Consider the following 21,100-nt stretch of genomic DNA (forward strand, 5'->3'; position numbering starts at 1 on the left):
CCTTCTGTGTGATCTTATGACGGAAAAGTTGTATTTACAAAGTCTCTGGGACAGAAAAACTTGCATAATTAAAGTAGAAAACATATTATATTAATTTTTGTTAACAAATAGTGTAGGTACTAACCAAATTATTTAAAAGAAAAAAAAATAATAAAAAAATAAACGTTGAAATATAATTCAACGTTTTCACATTTTTTAAAATTGGCGAAAACAATATTTTTTTACTTAAGTTTTTTTCTTTTAAATAATTTGTTTATTATATCTGTTTACAAAAAGTTAAATATATTATTTTTTCTATTTTAATATTTTCTTTTGATAATTTCCAACTTTGGCAACACTGTCTGACAAAGCCATTACCTACGACCCGAAATTTTTTGGTGACCTTTCCTAGTTCCGCCACATTCGGCCGCCCCACATCTAACCCGTTTTAAATGTATAATAAATACATGTCTCTTTGTTGCCCATAAAGGCGCATACCATCGATAAGAAAATACCGACTCTGTATGTACATATAACACGTTCCAAGAATACTTGAAACCCTGCTTAGCCATTATACAGATCACATTGCAATAGCGGCATAATACAAGAACCAGGATGTAGCCGTAAGAAACCTACAGCTGGCATTGGATACATTAACAGATTTGAAAGGGACTCTAGAAGGGAATGGGAAGGGGTGCGTACTCTTAACTTACTACAGCTGGGTCTTAATAATATTTCTAAAGACCATGCAGAAAGCTGTGCTACTTGCGACGTCTAGACAAGATGTGTACGAAAATTTTTGGCAGAAACACCGACGTACCAAGTCACATAATGGCTCGATAACACGGAAAGAGCCCCAGCACAGCTCAATCCTTTTGATACCGCAGGTATCTGGGATGGGTGAATTTTCCCCTTTGAGGGAGTGTGAGCCGTATGGCTAAATCAGATTTATATATTAAACCCTGATCTACATTACCTTATTATAGCAAATTTGGCTAGTAAGATTAGGTATCTAAATTTGTGAACATTTTACTTCTTAAGAATAATTGTTTAGCTGAATCTAATTTTGAGAGTCACCAGAGAGGAAGAAGAGAGACAACAAAAATTGCGCTAGAGAGGAAACCAGTTGGAAGGCGTAAGAGGAATGCCGTCGAAAAAAATTTGATAAATAGTCAGCAGTCTACCTCCCATGAAAGATTTCAGCGATGAATCAGTATGATAGGTTGGAATATCTTAAAGAATAAGGTAGGAAGTAATTTCAGTTGCTTTCATAACAACTTGGAATTAAGATTTGCTTCATTGGTTTCTTCTCATGGTAAATCAGATTGGCATTTTGTTATATGTAAAAGCCTTATTGGTTATTACCATCTATTTATACCAAACAGACTGTTAATACGATGTATAATTTGATTTTGTAATTTCAAGAAATAAGAATGGGGCAATATATTTGAATGAATACCATTTATTCACAATTCTATCTCATTGTTAAAATTTCAACAAGTATGGTAAGAAACTGATATAATGTGTTACCTTCGTTAATACGTGTTACTTCAGAAATGTCAGTAAATATTATCACTTACTTTGTAACTTGGACAACAGTGATTATCTTTGCATCCGTCTTCAAGACATGCTACTAAACAGTTGGGAGCATATTTCGAATTCAAGCTATCCATACTGGCATTCTTCTTAAAGAATTCGGGTTGGATTGTTACTTGAGTTATACCATAATCGTTAAAGAATTCCTTGACTTCTTCTATAAGTTGTTTATAAACCTAAAACATAAAAGAGATATTAATAATATGTATATGCAAATTAATAAAAAAACTTCTTCTTCTTGTTCTTCTTTTTGTATAGACATGACCCTGTCTGTTTTTTCAATGTGGCTCTAGTAAGTTGTCGTTCCATCGTTTTCGTGGTCTTCACACTGATCGTCTTTCTATTGGGGAACAGTCTCTCACTGTCCTTACTACTCTATTTCTTGTCATTCGGCTTATGTGGTCATTCCATTCTATTCTTCTGTTTCTTACCCAATTATTAATGTTGTCCACCTTGCATCTCCGTCGTATATCTGTACTTCTAGCTCTGTCCCATAGAGTCTTACCATCGATTTTTCGGAATGTTTTCATCTCCGCTGTTTAGAGCAATATTTTTGTCCTCTCCGTGTCGGGTCGTGTTTCTGCCGAGTATGTCATTATTGGTCTGATGACTATTTTGTAAATTCTGCTTTTCATTTCTTTCCAGATATGTTTATTTCTCCATATTGTGTCATTCAGCAAACCTGCGGCTCTGTTTGCTCTATTCACTTGATCTTCCACTTCTGTTTCGAGCCTTCCGTAGCTAGATAGTGTGATGCCTAGATACTTGTTCTATTATCTGACCCTCCAGCTCCAATTTACATCTTATTGGATTTGCTGTTATAACCATGCATTTTGTTTTTTTTGAGGAAATTAACATGTTTTCTGGCGGTTATGTTAAATTGGTGCAGCATACGTTGTAAATCATCTTCACTTTGACATATTAGTATTTTATCGTCCGCATAGCAGATTATTTTAAGTTGTTTTTCTCCCATTTGGTATCCTTTTTTGGTTCTTACTTTTTTTATTATTTCATCCATGATCAGGTTGAACAAAAAAGGACTCAATTGTCGGCTTCAATTGGGTCAGTTAGTTCATCTTCTACTTTTACTTTTTTGTTGTTCTGGTAGATGTTTTCGATCGTTTTAATTATTCCTAGAGGTACCTCTCTTGAGTATAACAAATGGACGACGTCCTTTAATTTGACCCTGTCAAATGCTTTTTTAAGGTCGACGAAACATAAATATGGCGGTTTGTTGCATAGCGTCAGTGCATGATCTTCTCTCCCGACCTAAAACCTTGTTGTTCTTCTGCTAATGTTATAACTTCATTCAATTTGTTTGTTATCACTTTGGTTGTTAATTTGAATATTGTGTTTAATAAGTTAATTAAGTTAATTAATACAAAAACAGCCAATTCAATTTAACGGTCTGAAGTTTTAATTACAACTTTTTAATTCGAACTTACAAGTCTAGTGCAGAAATCTTCCTCTAAAGTAGTGGATGGACATCTCACACTTTTTGGGCGATTATGTGTGGTGAGCATGACCAGTTACCAGTTACAACTTCGTAAGTTTCGATCAAGGTAGCGTCTTGTAGTCTTCTTTTGGTATACAGGTTTCTTTCGGGAGTGACCATCAATTCCCTTGCTTTTTAAGAGACAAATGTAGACCAGGAATAAACAAATAAAGCAACCTTGGTCGTCCAGAAACTATGAAACTATATATCGTTACAGACTATTCATCAGAAGACGAGGTCTGAGTAGCTTCAGTAAAAACGCAATGTTAAGGATCGAAAGAATGGGTGCGTTCGGACGACCACAGCGGCTGACTGTCAGCACAAATCGGCTGAGTGGTTGTATCCAGCGGTGATAGGGAAAGCTTAGTAAATCTCTCAGCAGCTGACTTCCAGCGGTGACGTCTGACAGCTATCTCTTACTTAGCTGTCCAGCGGCTGTGGTCGTCCGAACGCAACCATTGATGTAAGAGTGTATTAAAGATGTTTCAGGCTCTGGAGTGCGAATTACTTCGGTTTTTGTATTTAAAATAGTATAGGCACATTAGCTTCCATATAACATACATTATAATCAAATTATTTGATCAATTTTGCAGTTTGAGGATCCTCTTCTGTCGCGCGATTTACTTCAAAAGGAAATACTATGGAAAAATATTCCAAAATAAAACTATAATTTTATTTTCCATCAAATAGTCCAGAGAAATAAGATTTTTCTCGTGACACATCCCCCTCCAGGCCAAAACCAAATTTTTTGAGTAGTATGGACATCTATATTAATAACCTATATGTTTCCTGTAGCTTGATGATATACATAGTTATAAACAAATGAAGATCAAAAAACGGTAAATTTTCGCTTTTTTGTCTATTACTAAAAAGTGAAGCATTCTAAACAAATTTGAGAATAAGAAGTTCATATATGTATACACCGTTCTTAGGCGTCAACGCCCTTCGGTAGGGATCTATGGAGGAGTATCACCAAGCCGCAAGCCCTTATCCCTTGCCGTACTGCTCCTCCATAGGCCGATCCGACGCCAGTTTATCCGGACCAAGCCGTAGACTCTATTGAGTTTTATACTACGGCGTTGGCCTTTTATAAATTTCATGACCTAGCTGAGGCTCGAACCAGCGACCGCAAATCGCAAATCCACTAAACTTGTCGATAGACTGAGCCCCAGCCAACTGGACCGTCAAGACCGACGGTTCAGACCGAGAAGTTCATATAAATCATATAAAAAACTTCAATATGGCGTTAGCTATATTTCTGAATATGTCTATCCTTATTTGTTACTTAGAACAGCGGTTCTCAATCTGTGGTACATGTACCACTGGTGGTACATATCATTATTTGCGGTGGTACACAAAACACACAAAAACTTAAAATAGTAGTACGTAGTAAGTCTTGATTATACAATCTAAAAATATAGAAATATAATAAAAGAAACTTTAGATGGTACATGACTCAAAAAGATTGAGAACCGCTGACTTAGAAAATTGCAAAATAAGTCAAACATTTTGAGATTTTATAAATGTTCATAACCTATGTAAAAATTAAGTTACAACCTTCTTATTACACGGAATGCTGAGACTCCTTGTGCTTAAATTATATTTTAAATTTCAAAGCAATTGGTCAAATAGTTTAAAACTTATTTAATTTGTTTATCCCAAATTCATTTTTTTTGCAACACTATAAGTCAGAAAATTATAAGGCTACAATAATACTTCGGACAGTTTATGAAAGAAGAACATTTATACTATTAACTTAATTTAAAAAAATGACAAAAAGTAATTTTAATCAGTGTAAAATTATTTTTGTCGCATCAAAAACATGTCGATTTTTTGCTTACTTATAAACAATTAGAATAACTTTTAAACCGTTACCCGTAGAAAAATTATTTTTTCATATTTAGAAAGACTGAATTTTTATACATATTTAGAAAGAAAAACAATTGTCCTAGGACAATTAGGGACGAAGTTAGCCCCCCTTTTTAATTCACATGTTCTTGCAAAATAATTTTGCAATATTTAGAATTATTTTTTGTCATTTTTTTAATTAAATTAATAGTGTAAATCTTCTCCTTTCATAAACTATGCAAAGTATTACTGTAACTTCATCGTTTTCTGACTTATAGTGTTGCAAAAAAAAATTAATTTGGGATAAACAAATTAAATAACTTTTAAACTATTTGACCAATTGTTTTGAAATTTAAGGTACGACTTAAGCACCAGACGTCTCAACATTCCGTGTAATAAGAAGGTTCTAAGTTATTTTTTTACATAAGTTATGAATATTTATAAAAACTCAAAATGTATTATTTATTTTGCAATTTTCTAAGCAACCAATAAGGATAGACATATTCAGCGAGCACCATATTGAAGTTTTTTATAAGGTTTATGAGTTTCTTACTCTCAAATTTGTTTAAAATGCCTAACTTTGGTAATAAACGAAAAAAGTGAAAATTTACCGTTTTTTGATCTTCATTTGTTTATAATTATGTATAACATCAAAATCGGCTGCAGGAAACCTATAGGTTATTATTATATATGTCCATACTACTCAAAAAATTTGGTTTCGGCCTGGAGGGGGTTGTGTCACCAACAGGATATTTTTTTCCTTATTTCTTTGAACTAAAAATGAAAATACATTTTTGGGCTACGTAATATTCCTATCAGCTCTTTTACAGCTGGAATGTTGTATGTGCTGCTCATTATTACTGCGTTCAGCGGTTTTTTATTCTTGTCAATTTAATACATGATATTTAAAAAAAAAAGTATATTTACAAACCTTAGGGTTTTGGAAAATAATATGTACAGTAGATATTACTCTATGGGCAGTAAGTTGCCATATATGAAAGTCATGGATATTTACAATATCTGGAAAGTGATTCAATAACTGGATCTTCAGTGTGTCGATGTCTATCGTGTCAGGCATAGTCTGTAGAAGAATCAGGCAGCTTTCTTTCACTAAAAAAATATAATTTTAGAGTAACGAACTATAAAATTAATAAAGGTCTTAATAATACAACCACGCACTGTATCATAATTTCAAATGTAGTGTTTGTAAGCTCTATTTATTTTATTATTATTTATGTCTACATTGTTGAAAAGGTCTTTGACACATTACTGCAGCAAAAATCCATGTGCTGGTCCATCACTAGATCAAAATTTCGAAGTGTGTGGGTGACTATGTTAAGAGTGTCTCTGTATATACGTTAATTTTATCAAAATTCGTAGATGGACAATCCTTGATTGCTAAAAAGATGGATTCATCACTTCTAATTTTTTATTCATGTACCTTAACTATATCTTCAATAACATAATTGGAAAAAAATAATATTCAACGATTTTAAATCGTTTTTGGCCTTTGATGATTCGTTGAATTTATGCTTTAGCCATTCAAGTCCATTATTTCGAACAAAAACCAGATCTCTTGAAAATAAGATACGAGGCAGCTTATGAGCTGACATTTTATCATACCATTTGAGAAGTTGCTTTTCGGTTTTTTCCTGATCTATTTATTTTTGGACTAAAGAAATACAGCTCGATATCAATATCCTCTAACATGTCACAGCAATATCGCACCTCAGCTCAAATAGTGTCATAACTAAAAAAATAAATAAGAACGGTTTTATTGCACCAACTTAATAAAACTACAAAATCTTATCTCAAAAAGTGTTACGTTTATAGTTTAAGTATTTGTCGTTAGATGACACTAAGATGTATATAAAGTGTCGTTTGTCGAGTTAAGATATATGTGATTACTTTATTTAAAACAATCTGCCTATGTGCTCAAGAAAAGTGACACATTTATCACTTATTTATCGTTCTTTTTGTAGTAGTTTTTGTTTAATATTGTTACTTGTATTTAAAGTTACATCATTAAAAGTATAAGTCTGTTAAACAGATAATAATGATGATATTATATTATACAGTGAGCACGTAAAGGTTGGAATAAATTAATTTTCTCGAGAATTGATGGCTTTGGAAAAAAATCCCGAAACAGGTCAATTTTTATTTTTAAATTACGACTTTTTGGCATATATATAATACTAGTGACGTCACCCATTTGGATGTACTGACGTCATCGATGATTTTTTTAAATGAGAACAGTGGTCGCGTTATAGCTCATTTGAAAGGCCATTCAATTCTCTATTCAGTAATAGAAACATTAACATAACTATTTATACAGGGTGCCGAAAAAAATCTTTTTGGTTTAAATTTATTGACATAAAAAGAAGAATATGTGTAATTTATTTAATTCAAAATACATTTTACTGCTCTCAGCAAACAGAAAAAAATGTTTTTTTGAAAAAAAAATCATTGCTTTTCGCTTAATTTAAATGCCCAAATTGTCAAGAGGCAGGGTGGGTGGCTGCTTTAATATGTATTGAATTTTCAAAAAACAATATTTATTTGTCAAATAAACATTTTTTCGTGTTTTTCTGATAGCAATACAATGTATTTCGTATTAAATAAATTATACAGGTTCTTCTTTTTATGTCAATAAATTTAATAAAAAAAATCTTTTTTGGACACCCTGTATAAATAATTATATTAATGTTTATATTCCTGAATAGAGAATTGAATTACCTTTCAAATGAGCTATAACACAACCCCTATTCTCATTTAAAAAAATCATCGATGACGTCATCACGCCCAAATGGGTGACGTCATTAGTATGATATATATGCCAAAAAGTGGTAATTTAAAAATAAAAGTCGACGTGTTTCGGGATTTTTTTCCAAAATTGTCCATTCTCGAGAAAATGAATTTATTCCAACCTTTACGTGCTCACTGTATACTGCAAGAGTCACTTTTGATAAATAATATTTTGTAAATGTTTCGTTATTTTATCCGTATAGTGTCACAACTCAAAAAAAAAATATTTTTTTAAAATATTTTTAGCAGAATTTATACACTATTTTGTATAGCATCAAAAACCTTGGTAACTGACTAAAATAGTTTTAGGTTTACTAATTTTAACAGTTTTTGAATTAAACCCGGAAAAATTCTAGCACAAATTATTTTAAACGTCGAGTCCTCGATACTTTGCTTTTTTGACTTATGACACTGTTTGAGTGGAGGTGCGATATGTGTAATAAATTATGTCGTAAAAAGTTATTGATTTTTAATATATAAATGTAGTAAACCATCATACTGCTTCAGACTCAAATACCTCATTAGCTAGAAACTTGAATTAAATACTTACTATAAGTATTATTGTGAATAAGTTTATAAAGTGAATACTTACTATATGGATAACTTAAGAACATTATCAAAGTTGAAGATATTATCGCCATGATAGGATCTATATATTTTGCAGTATCTTTGTCAGTAAAATATACTAGGAGAGCGCATATTACAACCAAAATACAACCTAGAACATAAAACATCGATTTATAGAATCAGTCAATAAATAAAAAGAATATATTGTAGTAAAGAAAAAAGAGAGACGTTCTCACAAACAATTTATTTTACAAATGACGACCGGTTTCGCTGTCTACAATATTCACAGCATCTTCAGGTCACGATAAAAGTAAAATTAAATGTTTCCGGTATAAGGGAAGAATAAATAGTAGTATTCAATATCATACTTTTTCTCTGTACTATGCTAAAGGGAGAGTTGGTAGAGGGACAGATTTGAATGTAATATATTAACAAAACATTGGCAGGATCTTGAGGGGATTAGTAAGGAAACACGACATTAAACCGTGAAACCAAAAAAATTGTTAGTTATATATAAGTGATGTTATTTTTATATTTTTAATTAATAGTGTATATTTTTATTTAGTTGGGATTATTAGATGTTGTTCTGGATGTTCAAGAACTTATAGATGTAAGATTGGTTGTGCAATTTTTCTAAACAAGATTGGTCAGTTGTGTAATAGTTGTGGTGTGACTGTGAAAATATTTTATTTGATTTGTTGGAGATATTGAAATTAAATTGAACAATAGTAATTAGGTAAAATTTGCGAAAATTTTAATATTAAAAGTGTCAAACAATAAAATCATTAATAACTAATTCAGAATTAAAGTCAAGTGTAAAGGTAATGTATGTAGTAAATGAAATTAAATTTATGGTAATATAAAGTTATGATTATCTGTACAGCAATGAGACTTTATGAGATATTACTAAAAAAGAGTTGGAAAAAAGGTAAATATGAAAAAATAATAATAGATGAAAATTTTTGATTTATGTTAATATCTGTTGAATTTAATAAATAGTTGAGTAGATTGAAAATTAATTCAATTTAATTTTAAAAGATTTTTGAAAAAGTTACCTGGTTGAACTGAATTATATGGTTTCTTTGTAATGATAAACAATTTTTTGAAATATTTTTTGTTTTAAAGTCGATAAATAACACATAACAGATTCTAGAATAAACACAAAGGAGATGGACATAACAGGAGGAAATTTTTGATGAGGAAAGCAATCTGTGCACTACATCTTATTTCTTTTCGATTTTAAGAATAGGAAAAATTCCTCTAATTAGTTTTTTTTAAGAAAACTCCAATGCCCAAATTAAATTAATTTTCAATCTACTCAACTATTTATTAAATTCAACAGATATTAACATAAATGAAAGATTTTCATCTATTATTATTTTTTCATATTTACCTTTTTTTCAACTCTTTTTTAGTAATATCTCATAAAGTCTCATTGCTGTACAGATAATCATAACTTTATATTACCATAATAGTGCGGCAGATTCGTGCAAATATTTATAAGAATTGCACATTTACTGATACAAGCATATAAATTGGGTCACATATACTGCACATATAAAGGTTCAAATTTAGATATGAGGCCATCTCAGATTTTGCCTTTTACAAAAATGGCGGACATTCAAAATGGGCGACTATACATATGTGACTAATAGCACGATATCTTTTGAATGAAAAGTCCGATTTCAACCAAATTTGGTACATAGGTTCTTTTTGTGATTTACAAGGTCTATGTCGTGAATAATTTGGACCACATATACTACACATACAAAAGTTCAAATTCAGATATGAGGCCATCTCAGATTTTGCCTCTTACAAAAATGGCGGCTATACATATGTGAGTATTAGCACGATAGCTTTTGAACGAAAAGTCCGATTTCAGCCAAATTTGTAATCAAGGTTGTTTTTTGGATGAATAAGATCGAGGTTTTGAAGCGGAAGAATCGGTTCACCAGAAGTTGTGTTTTTACTGTTTTTTTTTATGTAAAAATCTGTTGTTTTTTTCAATTGTTTCACCCTGTATATATTAATTTTTCAAAAAGTTAATACCGCCATTGAAAAGAGTGTAAACATAATTTTTACGAGAGATTTTGAACTTTTTAGTTATGTTAATTACAATTTAATAAATGCATAACGTATCTTCAGATGTACCTGTGTGCGTCAGATTCATTTTGAATGCCCGCCATTTTTGTAAAAAATAAAATCTGAGATGGCATCATATCTAAATTTGAATCTTTGTATGTGTAGTGTATGTGGTCCAAATTATATGATATAACCATTAAATGCACAATAATTCTTATATTATTTGCACGAATCTGCCGCACATAGGTTTATAGGTACATGTGAAGATACATTATGCATTTATTAATTGGTAATTAACGTAACTAAAGAGTTCAAAATATTGCCTAAAAATATTTTTACGCTCTTTTCAACGCCGGTATTAACTTTTTGAAAAATTAACATATACAGGGTGAAAGAATTTTTAGAAAAACAACATGTTTTTACATAAAAATCAGGAAAAACACAACTTCTGGTAAATCGATTCTTCCGGTTCAAGACTTTGGTCTTGCACATCAAAAGAAGAACCTATATACCAAATTTGGTTGAAATCGGACTTTTCGTTCAAAAGTTATCGTGCTATTAGTCACATATGTATAGTCGCCATTTTGAATGCCCGTCATTTTTGTAAAAAGTAAAATCTGAGATGGCCTTTTATCTAAATTTGAACCTTGATGTGTGTTATATGTGGTCCAAATTATATGCTTCTACGATTAAATTCACAATAATTTTTATAATATTTGTACGAATCTGTCACACATAGGTACATGTGAAGATACATTATGCATTTATTAAATGGTAAATAACATAACTAAAATTTTCAAAATATTTTCTACAAAATAATTTTGTGCTCTATTCAACTGCGGTATTACCTTTTTGAAAAATTAATATATACAGAGGGAAAAAATTGAAAAAAAAACATATTTTTTACATAAACAACCAGTAAAAACACAACTTCTGGTAAACCGATTCTTCTGATTCACCACATCCATCTTGTAAATCAAAAAAAGAACCTATATACCAAATTTGGTTGAAATCTGAAGTCTCGTTCAAAAGTTATCGTGCTATTAGTCACATATGTACAGTCGCCATTTTGAATCCCCGCCATTTTTGTAAAAGGTAAAATCTGAGATGGTCTCATATCTAAATTTGAACCTTTATATGTGTAGTATATGTGGTCCAAATTATATGCTTGTATCATTAAATGTGCAATTGTATCACATATAGGCCGCACTATAAATTTAATTTCATTTACTACATTACCTTTACACTTGACTTTAATTCTGAATTAGTTATTAATGATTTTATTGTTTGACACTTTTAATATTAAAATTTTAGCAAATTTTACCCAATTACTATTGTTCAATTTAATTTCAATATCTCCAACAAATCAAATAAAATATTTTCACAATCACACCACAACTATTACACAACTGATCAATCTTGTTTAGAAAAATTGCACAACCAATCTTAGATCTATAAGTTCTTGAACATCCAGAACAACATCTAATAATCCCAACTAAATAAAAGTATACACTATTAATTAAAAATATAAAAATAACATCACTTTATATATAACAACAATTTTTTTGGTTTCACGGTTTAATGTCGTGTTTCCTTACTAATCCCCTCAAGATCCTGCCAATGTTTTGTTAATATATTACATTCAGATCTGTCCCTCTACCAACTCTCCCTTTAGTATAGTAGAGAGAAAAAGTATGATATTGAATACTACTATATTCTTCCCTTATACCGGAAACATTTAATTTTACTTTTACCGTGACCTAAAGATGCTGTGAATATTGTAGACAGCGAAACCGGTCGTCAGTTGTAAAATAAATTGTTTGTGAGAACGTCTCTCTTTTTTCTTTACTACAATAGTATGGACTCATACATGCAACCCATTCATTATTTAAAAAGAATATAATACAGAAATATCGAAAAAAAAAAGTAACTAAAATAAGACTTTAATACGTAATAAGTGACTAAATGGTACCAGAAAAATGGTAAATCTGACTACCTTTAAGGTACATTTTTACTGGTGCGTATGTTATGATCTTCCTTGAGCGATCATCGCTAAGCGATGATCGCGGTGTACTGCTTGTATGCTTTGTTAAGGAGCCATTTGGACTGAAGCGTCTGTTGCTGGAGCCGCTAGCGTCGATTGTTGGCGACTGGTCCGAGAGCAGACACAGTCGCAGACGCTGAGCGATTATAGTGGCGTGTGTATCCTGTTTTACTAAACTTAACACAAAATCAAACTGAAGTTCATTCAATCGGAAGAACTGTGGAAACTTAACACCATCTCCTAATAAATGGTTGTTTATAAAAATTTTGAAGTATCATTCTTCTTTTAAATATTGTTTGTTTTTCAAGTCCTATAGCACTTAACATTTCTAACATTTCTTCATCCTCTATTTCTTCTGCTAACAGGTAGGTGTTTTAACAATTGTTTTTTTTTACATACGCTCATCAATGCAACAAGACCACTTGTTCACTAAACAACGAACAACTCATTAATCATCGCTTCAGTAAAAACACTCTGGTTGCGATCATCGCGGAGCTATCATCGGTCAGCGACAATCGCACAACGATGATCGCAACAGACACCATTAAAAACGTATACCCATCAAATTTCAAATAAAATAGTGCTGTTTTTGTTAATTCGGTTCATCCAGTTAAGAGATAATTAGGCGTTTGCAGACTTTTGGTCCACTCTACCTCTCACAATGGTGTGTTATTATTCTCTCTTAGGTACTTAACATCGAAAGAACCCGCTGCCAAATAATGCCTACTCCAGCATTATACCATTATATAAGAATCGAGACTATCATATGCTTACCGTTTACATCTCTGGCCATTTCCCAAAATCCCTGCCTTTGTTTTTGATGGCCGATCATAGGATGGATAGTTTTGCTTCTGGATAATCGTCTTGCGCCTTGCTGCAAAGACTGGTCAACTACTATTTTACTTAAAACTACATTTCCGCTTTCTGTTACATAAAGAAAACTTCCTTGGTGGAATGTATATCCACCAATCAACAGGTAGCATACTCCGTTGAGTAATAAACCACATGCTCCTGAAAATATAAAAATAAAATGTTGAATATGTTGAAATAAATGAAAAGACTTACTCTCTCACACTTACTTTATTTTATTGCAGATGACCGGTTTTATATAATTTACAAAGCATCATCAGGTCTCCAGTACAGCAAAATTAAATGCTGAAATTACAATAACCAGTATTAAGGTGCTGTCTGTTACAAAATATAAAATAATAAAGCCAACATTAATTTGTGTACGGTTGTACCTAATCGTGTACAATTTTAATAAGTTTTTACTTACATGCCGACACAAGGATCATTCTTAAATGTATGTGATATCATATCTACTTATAGCTCTGTTATGGCTAGTTGGGAAATAGTGATCATCGGCATAAACTGCACTACTTTTCTCAAGAAGTTTCCCAATATTTGTCAATTAGTGCAGTTAAGTCGGTGATCACCAGTTCCCAACTATCCAGAACGGAGTTATAAGTATGATATCACACACATTTAAAAATAATCCCTACATTTGCTATAGGCGTAACTATTATGTACCTACTTAAGTAAAAACTTCTTAAAATTGTACACCATTACAACTGTACACATATTATAATATTGACTTAATTATTTTAATATTTTATATTTTGTACCAGACACTAATACTGGTTATTGTACATTTAATTTTGCTGTACCGGAGACCCGATGATGTTGCGCTGAAAGCAAAACCGGTTGTCTGTGGTAAAATAAAGTGATTGTGAGTAAGTCTTTACATTTATTTCACTTTACCATTATTTAAAAAAATAAAAGTTTCAGAGAAATTGTATATTATTTTGTTTTTTTTTAATCTAAAACTCAATTTCCTTACCTAAACATAAAACAGATATGGAATGATGCATCTCGTCATGATGGTCGATATGAACCAATGTCTGACATGCTTCAACAAAAATAGAAAAACTTAACGAAGCTAAGAACACACAACATATTAACATAAATATGACATCAGTTCTGGCCCAGCCAAATGTATTTTTTAGCTTCTTTTCTTGGTTGGACCTGGTTACGGACGCTTTCGTCTTCTTATGGTCATGGCACTTGGCCGGGTTGGATGTTAACTCTTCTCCTATACTTTCGCTTTCGCTTGGTGCCTTTTTCATTTCGAATACTTGTTTCGGAGTATCTTTTCCATACTAAAAAAATATTTATAACAGATAAGTAAAGTATATAATACACTAAGCATCAAAATTAAAGCACCAGCTTAAAAATGGGACATTTTTGATGTCTCGAATTTCCTAAACATGTTGTCCGATTTGAGTGATTTTTTTAGTATATTATAGCTTTATTCTTCAAGAATATCGATGTAATAATATTATTGCTAAACAGGTACGTGTCATCGTATACCGGGTGTAACAATGATAGTGTGTTTTTTCCTCAAAGTTTGGAACACCCTGAGGAATATTCTAGCTTATATAAAACATTGAAATTACAACTCAACTATAGCCTTAGGCTTTCTTAACATTATGCTTTTCGATTCATTCGCTTATGTGTGATAATAAAAAAGTTAGGTACTTTAACAACTAGCCATGTTATTCATCAATACAGGGTGTTTCTGAATAAGTGCAACAAACTGTAAGGGGTAATTCTGCATGAAAAAATAATGACCATTTGCTTTATAAACATATGTCTACAAATGCTTCGTTTCCGAGATACGGGATGTTGAATTTTTTCTTACAAACTGACGATTTATTTATTGCTCTAAAATTGGTTGAGATATGCAAATGAAATTTGGAAGATTTTAAGAGGTAGTTATTGCTCATTTTTTAACATACAATTAAGAATTTTATATTCACCATTGTTTATACCCGTATGCACGCCAATGGTGATTATAAAATTATTTATTGTATATTAGAAAATGCGCAATAATTACCTCTTAAAACCTACCAAATTTCATTTGCATATCTCAACCGGTTTTAGAGCAATAAATAAATCGTCAGTTTGTAAGAAAAAATCCAACATCCCGTATCTCGGAAACGAAGCATTTGTGGACATATGTTTATAAAACAAACGGTCATTATTTTTTCACTCAGAATTACCCCTTAAAGTTTGTCGCACTTATTTAGAAATACCTGTATTGATGAATAACATGGCTAGCTGTTAAAGTTCCTAACTTTTTTATTATCACATATAAGCGAATGAATCAAAAAGCAAAATGTTAAGAAAGAATAAGGCTATAGTTGAGTATTAATTTCAATATTTTATATACGCTAGAATATTCCACAGGGTGTTCCAAACTTTAAGGAAAAAACACACTATCATTGTTACACCCGGTATACAATGACACTTACCTGTTTAGCAATAATATTATTACATCGTTATTCTTCAAGAATAAAGCTATAATATACTAAATAACAAAATATGAAAAAGAAATTTTTAAGAAACGCTTTTCTTTAGTTACGAGTGACTAAAATTAAAAATATTTAAAAAAAATCAACTAAAAAGCAAAAAATAAAAAAAAATTGAAAAAATCTAATACATGTCAAAGAAAAGCGTGGCGCGTGTTCATCAAATAAACGGTTTCCGCCCCACGCTTTTCTTTAACGAATGTGTTAGATTTTTCAATTTTTTTTTATTTTTTGCTTTTTAGTTGATTTTTTTAAAATATTTTTAATTTTAGTCACTCGTAACTAAAGAAAAACGTTTCTTAAAAAGTTTTTTTTTCATATTTTTTTATTTTTTATTTTTTAGTCTTACACCTTTCAAACATTAAAATATATCATGTTTATTAAAATATGTATAAAACATATGATGTACTAACATGAAAAAAAAGTAGTCGGAATCGGCAAAAAATTTGAAACTTTATTGTTTATTAATGAAGCATAACGTAAACAATTAACGTAAAAAGTGAAATTATGTATTGTTCATATTAGCTATACAATCCGTAAAAGTTTCAAATTTTTACATTGTAAAAAATAAGAGATTTAAGCGTTTTCCATTAAAATTGTTTTTTTTTTATTTAAACAATTAATAAAAATGAAAAGAAATTTTTTATTGACTATTCGTGTATTGTTCCCGCGAATGCATATGTCTGCAAATGTTCATTCATTTGCATTGAAGAAAAGGCAATCAAAATCACTCAAATCGGACAACAGGTTTAGGAAATACGAGACATCAAAAATGTCCCATTTTTAAGGTGGTGCGTTAATTTTGATTCTTAGTGTATGTAGTACGATGAAAATTATTATTTATATTTTTATTTAATAGAAAGGTCAATCAAAAGTGGTTGCCAAAATTGCAAATATTGAATAATTATTAATTTGTTTTGTAACTTGAAAGTAAATTGTCATAATTCTTAAAGTTAAGTTTCTGCTGTATATAGTGTGACCAACTAGCCCGAAAAATCCTAGACGTGACCCGAATTACTAAGTTGTGTCCCGGCGTCCCGGACAAGGCTTCCGGGCCATCCGAATTTTCAACGTTTTGGTAAAATTTTATTTTGAAATTTTGAATACCTTATTTTTCTAAGAACTCGCATCAAATTTAATTGGTGAAACGAAAAAAAGTCGACAATTTCTAGAGTATAATACTAATACCATTCTAATACCTATTACCACATCCAAAACGCATGCATTTTATATCGTGGTATTATAGGTCTACGAAAACTCAAACTCTGGACATTTTCCCGTTTCTGTATTTTAATTTTCGTCTTCTGAAAAGACGATTCAAAAACATGAATATCAAATAATGATACATAATTATATTTTTACATTAACCTAAGGTCCTATTTACATGGAAATCCAACATCAGTTGATTTTCTAATTTTTTCCTTCTTGAGAACGATTTCCGGATTTTAAGTCGAAACGTTAAAAGATAAAAAAAGTGTAATTATCATTACAACCCATCCCACCAAAAAAATTTTGTCGAATAAAAATGCTAAACAATCAATAAAATGATATTAAAGTTCTATATAAAAAAATGGCCCGATTTTCATTGAAAAGTCCCGGATTTTAGGTATTTTTTTTAGCCTTTTCCCGAACTCGACTGACTTGGAGTTGGTCACACTAAGTGATGTTGTGCCTGCAAGAACCTTCTTTTACGTAGATTTCTTTGAATGAGGATGTGGCTTAATTCCTCTTTCTACTTTACATTCACCAGTGATAAGAACTTGAACCTCCCCTAAAACTGTAATAATGCATTTAGTTCCAGAAATATTCCCCTGGAAATCCAGCATTATTAAACTAAATTAGGTCGGCAACCATCAGGGCAATTCGCACTTTCGATACCGCTGCTATAAAGAGATAAGATGAAGTGCAGTTAAATCAAGCTTTCAAATTGTTTAACCAGGTGATGCGTCTTCGTCCACGACTCTTTCTACCGTGTATTCTTCCTTGTATTATTAATTGCAACAAGTTATAAAGCTCGCCCCTCATGACATGTCCCAGATATTGCAGTTTTGTAACTTTAACTGTATTCAAAACCTCTCTTTAATGACGCTATCCACACAACTTATTCTTAATATCCTTCTGTAGGCCCATAACTCGAAACTGTCCGAAACATCTTTAATGTCCAAGTCTCCAACTCCAATCCATAAAAAAATACGGAGCATTGGAATCATTAAAATCGCCAATGAAAGCAAAAATATGTCTAGGTGGCAAAAATCCTAACGTATACAACAGTAATTTGAATATCCACAAGGAATAATTTCCTGTAGCTGGCTGTATAGCATTAATTACAAGTAAATTTAATGAAAAATTTGTCTTTGTAAAAGCTATATTAATTTAAAACCCCTAAAAAGGGATACAAATATAAAAACAAAACGTTTTCGCTCTGTATCAAGAGCATCATCAGTGTTAAAAGAACATGCTAAGCCACCCAAAAATACAAAGGTTAAAACTTTTTAAAAATAGACTAAATGTCTTATATAAATGGATACATAATAAAATCCAAAGGATGGATATAATTCCTATGGATATGGCCTTAGGGCCAACTCAGTTGTCTTTCACCTCTTTCAACGTAATGACCTAAAGAATTAATACCTAGCAACCCACGTACCACGTGTGGGAGTCATATGTTGCCCTAAGGCCATATCCATAGGATATAATATCCATCCTTTGGATTTTATTATGTATCCATTTATATAAGATATTTAGTCTATTTTTAAAAGGTTTTAAACTTAGTATTTTTGGGTGGCTTAGCATGTTCTTGTAACACTGATGATTCTCTTTTTACAGAGCGAAAACGTATAATTTGAATAATACTGAATACCCGTACCAGGTATCTAAGAGATTCCTTAATAAAACCAAGAGGAAATTAAATTCTTGTAGCTGACTCTTATAGCATAAATCACAAGAAATTTACTAAAATCCTTTATAAAAGGTATATTTTATCTACATGAAAGAACGATTTCAGAATAAAAATTCCATCATCAGTGCTTTTTACAGGTTAAAGGACATGCTTGGGCCACCAAGATATGTGGGTGAAAACTCTTTAGATCTTATACAGTATGTCCCTGTAAGTTGTATCCATATATGGAAAACTTTTTTATTATTAATTTTATGAAAAAAAATTATTCTTCATAAAAAGCTCTGCATGGTCTAAAACCTAAGATTTAACCATCAAATATCAAATTTTTTGAATATTATACGAGGTATGTCAAAAAGTTTGAATTCCACTCAAGAGTAAAGTAGCTTTATTTTTCACAATATTGAAAATTGCTATTATGAAAAGTTGTTTGGAATTAAAAACTACATTCTAGTATGCAATTACATCCTTCTAATTGAAAAAATTTTATTTTGAAAAATTATGGATAACCAACATTATTTTCAGTTATTTCAATTCAGATATCTCTTTTATTATTAATTTTACGAAAAAAAGTGATTCTTAATAAAAAGTTTTGCATGGTCTAAAACCTAAAATATAGATGATGTCAAATTTTATCAATTTTATACGAGGTATGTCAAAAAATATGAATTTCGCTCAAGAGTAAAATACGTTTAATTTTCACAATATCGAAAGTTATTTAGAATTAAAAACTATGTTTCAGTATGTAATTACATCCTTCTAATTGAAATATTCTGAACTATAAAGGTACTTTACTTTTGATCTAAATTTATCTTTTTTGACATACCTCGTATAAAATTGATAAAATTTGATATAAGATGGTTGTATTTTAGTTTTTAGACCATCCAGAACTTTTTATTAAGAATCACTTTTTTCGTAAAATTAATAATAAAAGAGTTATGAGCATTGAAATAACTGAAAATAATGTTAGTTATCCATAATTTTTCAAATAATTTTTTTTTTCAATTAGATGGATGTAATTGCATATTACAATATAGTTTTTAATTCCAAACAACTTTTCATAATAGCAATTTTCAATATTGTGAAAAATAAAGATACTTTACTCTTCAGTGAAATTCAAACTTTTTGACATACCTCGTATAACATTCATAAAATTTGATATCTGATGGTTGAATCTTGGGTTTTGACCATGCAGAACTTTTTATAAGGAATAACTTTTTTTCGTAAAATTAATAATAAAAAAGTTTTCCATGTGGACATGTGGATACAACTTACAGGGACATACTGTATATATATATAGTTATAAAATTTTTACATTATTGTATTGAAGTTCAAGTAATGTTTAAAATATTCTTGGATTTAACATCAGGCGCCATAGGACTCTCCTCACTTGGGTTGTTTTGTCCAGAGGATGGAACCTCATATGACAGACATTATTAGTTGCTAGTTAACTTAAGATTATTTGCTCTAAACAATCAAAAATTTAAATATTAAATTATGTTACTTTCTGTAATTCCTGTTTCAAAGTTCACTAATCTTTATTTTTAGTTATACAATACCAACATACCAATTTAATTATTAATAATAATAGGTACATATTGCTTTTGATTTACCTGCTATTACAAAACAAATACGTGTCTGAATCATTCTACTTCTAGACAACAAACAAATTCAATAGTTTGTTTTGGTAATGAGAAGTACATGGCTCGTTAATCATAATCATTTTACGTTGTGTACAACATTGACAACTAGATACGTTAAAGTAACAATGTCAATGTTTTTCTTCAATGATATTATAATGTAATACCTGAGATTGGTATTGAATTACGTACAAGGCCTGACGTAAATGTATGAATCCATTCGTGGCGATTAAAAATTATTTCCGACCATTAGTAGATAAGGTAATACACTTTTCGCTTTTCGCATACATATTACATAGTAAACATTATTATTGTGCTATCCAAATACAATATAATCGATCGTTTAATAGGTACAACAAGAATAAGAAACCGCTAAACGTCGTAAAAATTAGTGGCGCATACAATATTCCATCTACAAAAGAGCTGATATGAATATACGGTGTCGCGAAAACGTATTTTCATTTTGATGGAAAGTAAAATTCTAGTTTTATTTTAAAACATTTTTCCATAACATTTGAAATAAACGCGGCACAAAAGAGTAACTTTGATACTGTTTGAATGAACTTGAATGTAATGTTTCTCGATTACACGTTAAGGGTTATAAATGCCCTTTGTCGCATTATCGCCCAAAAGGGCTAGTGGTTACGACACTACACTTGTGATAGGGCAATCCAAGTTCATATCCCACCCATCCCAATATTTATTTTTTCAATATATTATTTGTGTACACTAGATTTTTTTTATTCGGAATAGATTGAAACAAATATTGGGATGGCT

General features: G+C 30.8%; 1 protein-coding gene across 7 annotated transcripts in view; it reads right to left on the reverse strand.

Annotated features, from left to right (window-relative positions):
* The window catches only part of LOC114349389 (uncharacterized), a 107,529-nt gene that overhangs the window by 6,821 nt on the left and 79,608 nt on the right, over positions 1-21,100 (reverse strand). For all 7 annotated transcript variants that reach the window (XM_028299742.2, XM_028299743.2, XM_028299745.2 and 4 more), the window contains 5 exons: positions 14,257-14,575; positions 13,191-13,427; positions 8,316-8,441; positions 5,850-6,028; positions 1,560-1,751 (listed from right to left, as the gene is read on the reverse strand). In XM_028299742.2, the coding sequence (XP_028155543.2) occupies positions 1,560-1,751; positions 5,850-6,028; positions 8,316-8,441; positions 13,191-13,427; positions 14,257-14,575 (1,053 nt within the window). The remainder of the gene's footprint in view (positions 1-1,559; positions 1,752-5,849; positions 6,029-8,315; positions 8,442-13,190; positions 13,428-14,256; positions 14,576-21,100) is intronic.

Source organism: Diabrotica virgifera, chromosome 1 (genome assembly GCF_917563875.1).
Source record: "Diabrotica virgifera virgifera chromosome 1, PGI_DIABVI_V3a".
Taxonomy (NCBI): domain Eukaryota; kingdom Metazoa; phylum Arthropoda; class Insecta; order Coleoptera; family Chrysomelidae; genus Diabrotica; species Diabrotica virgifera.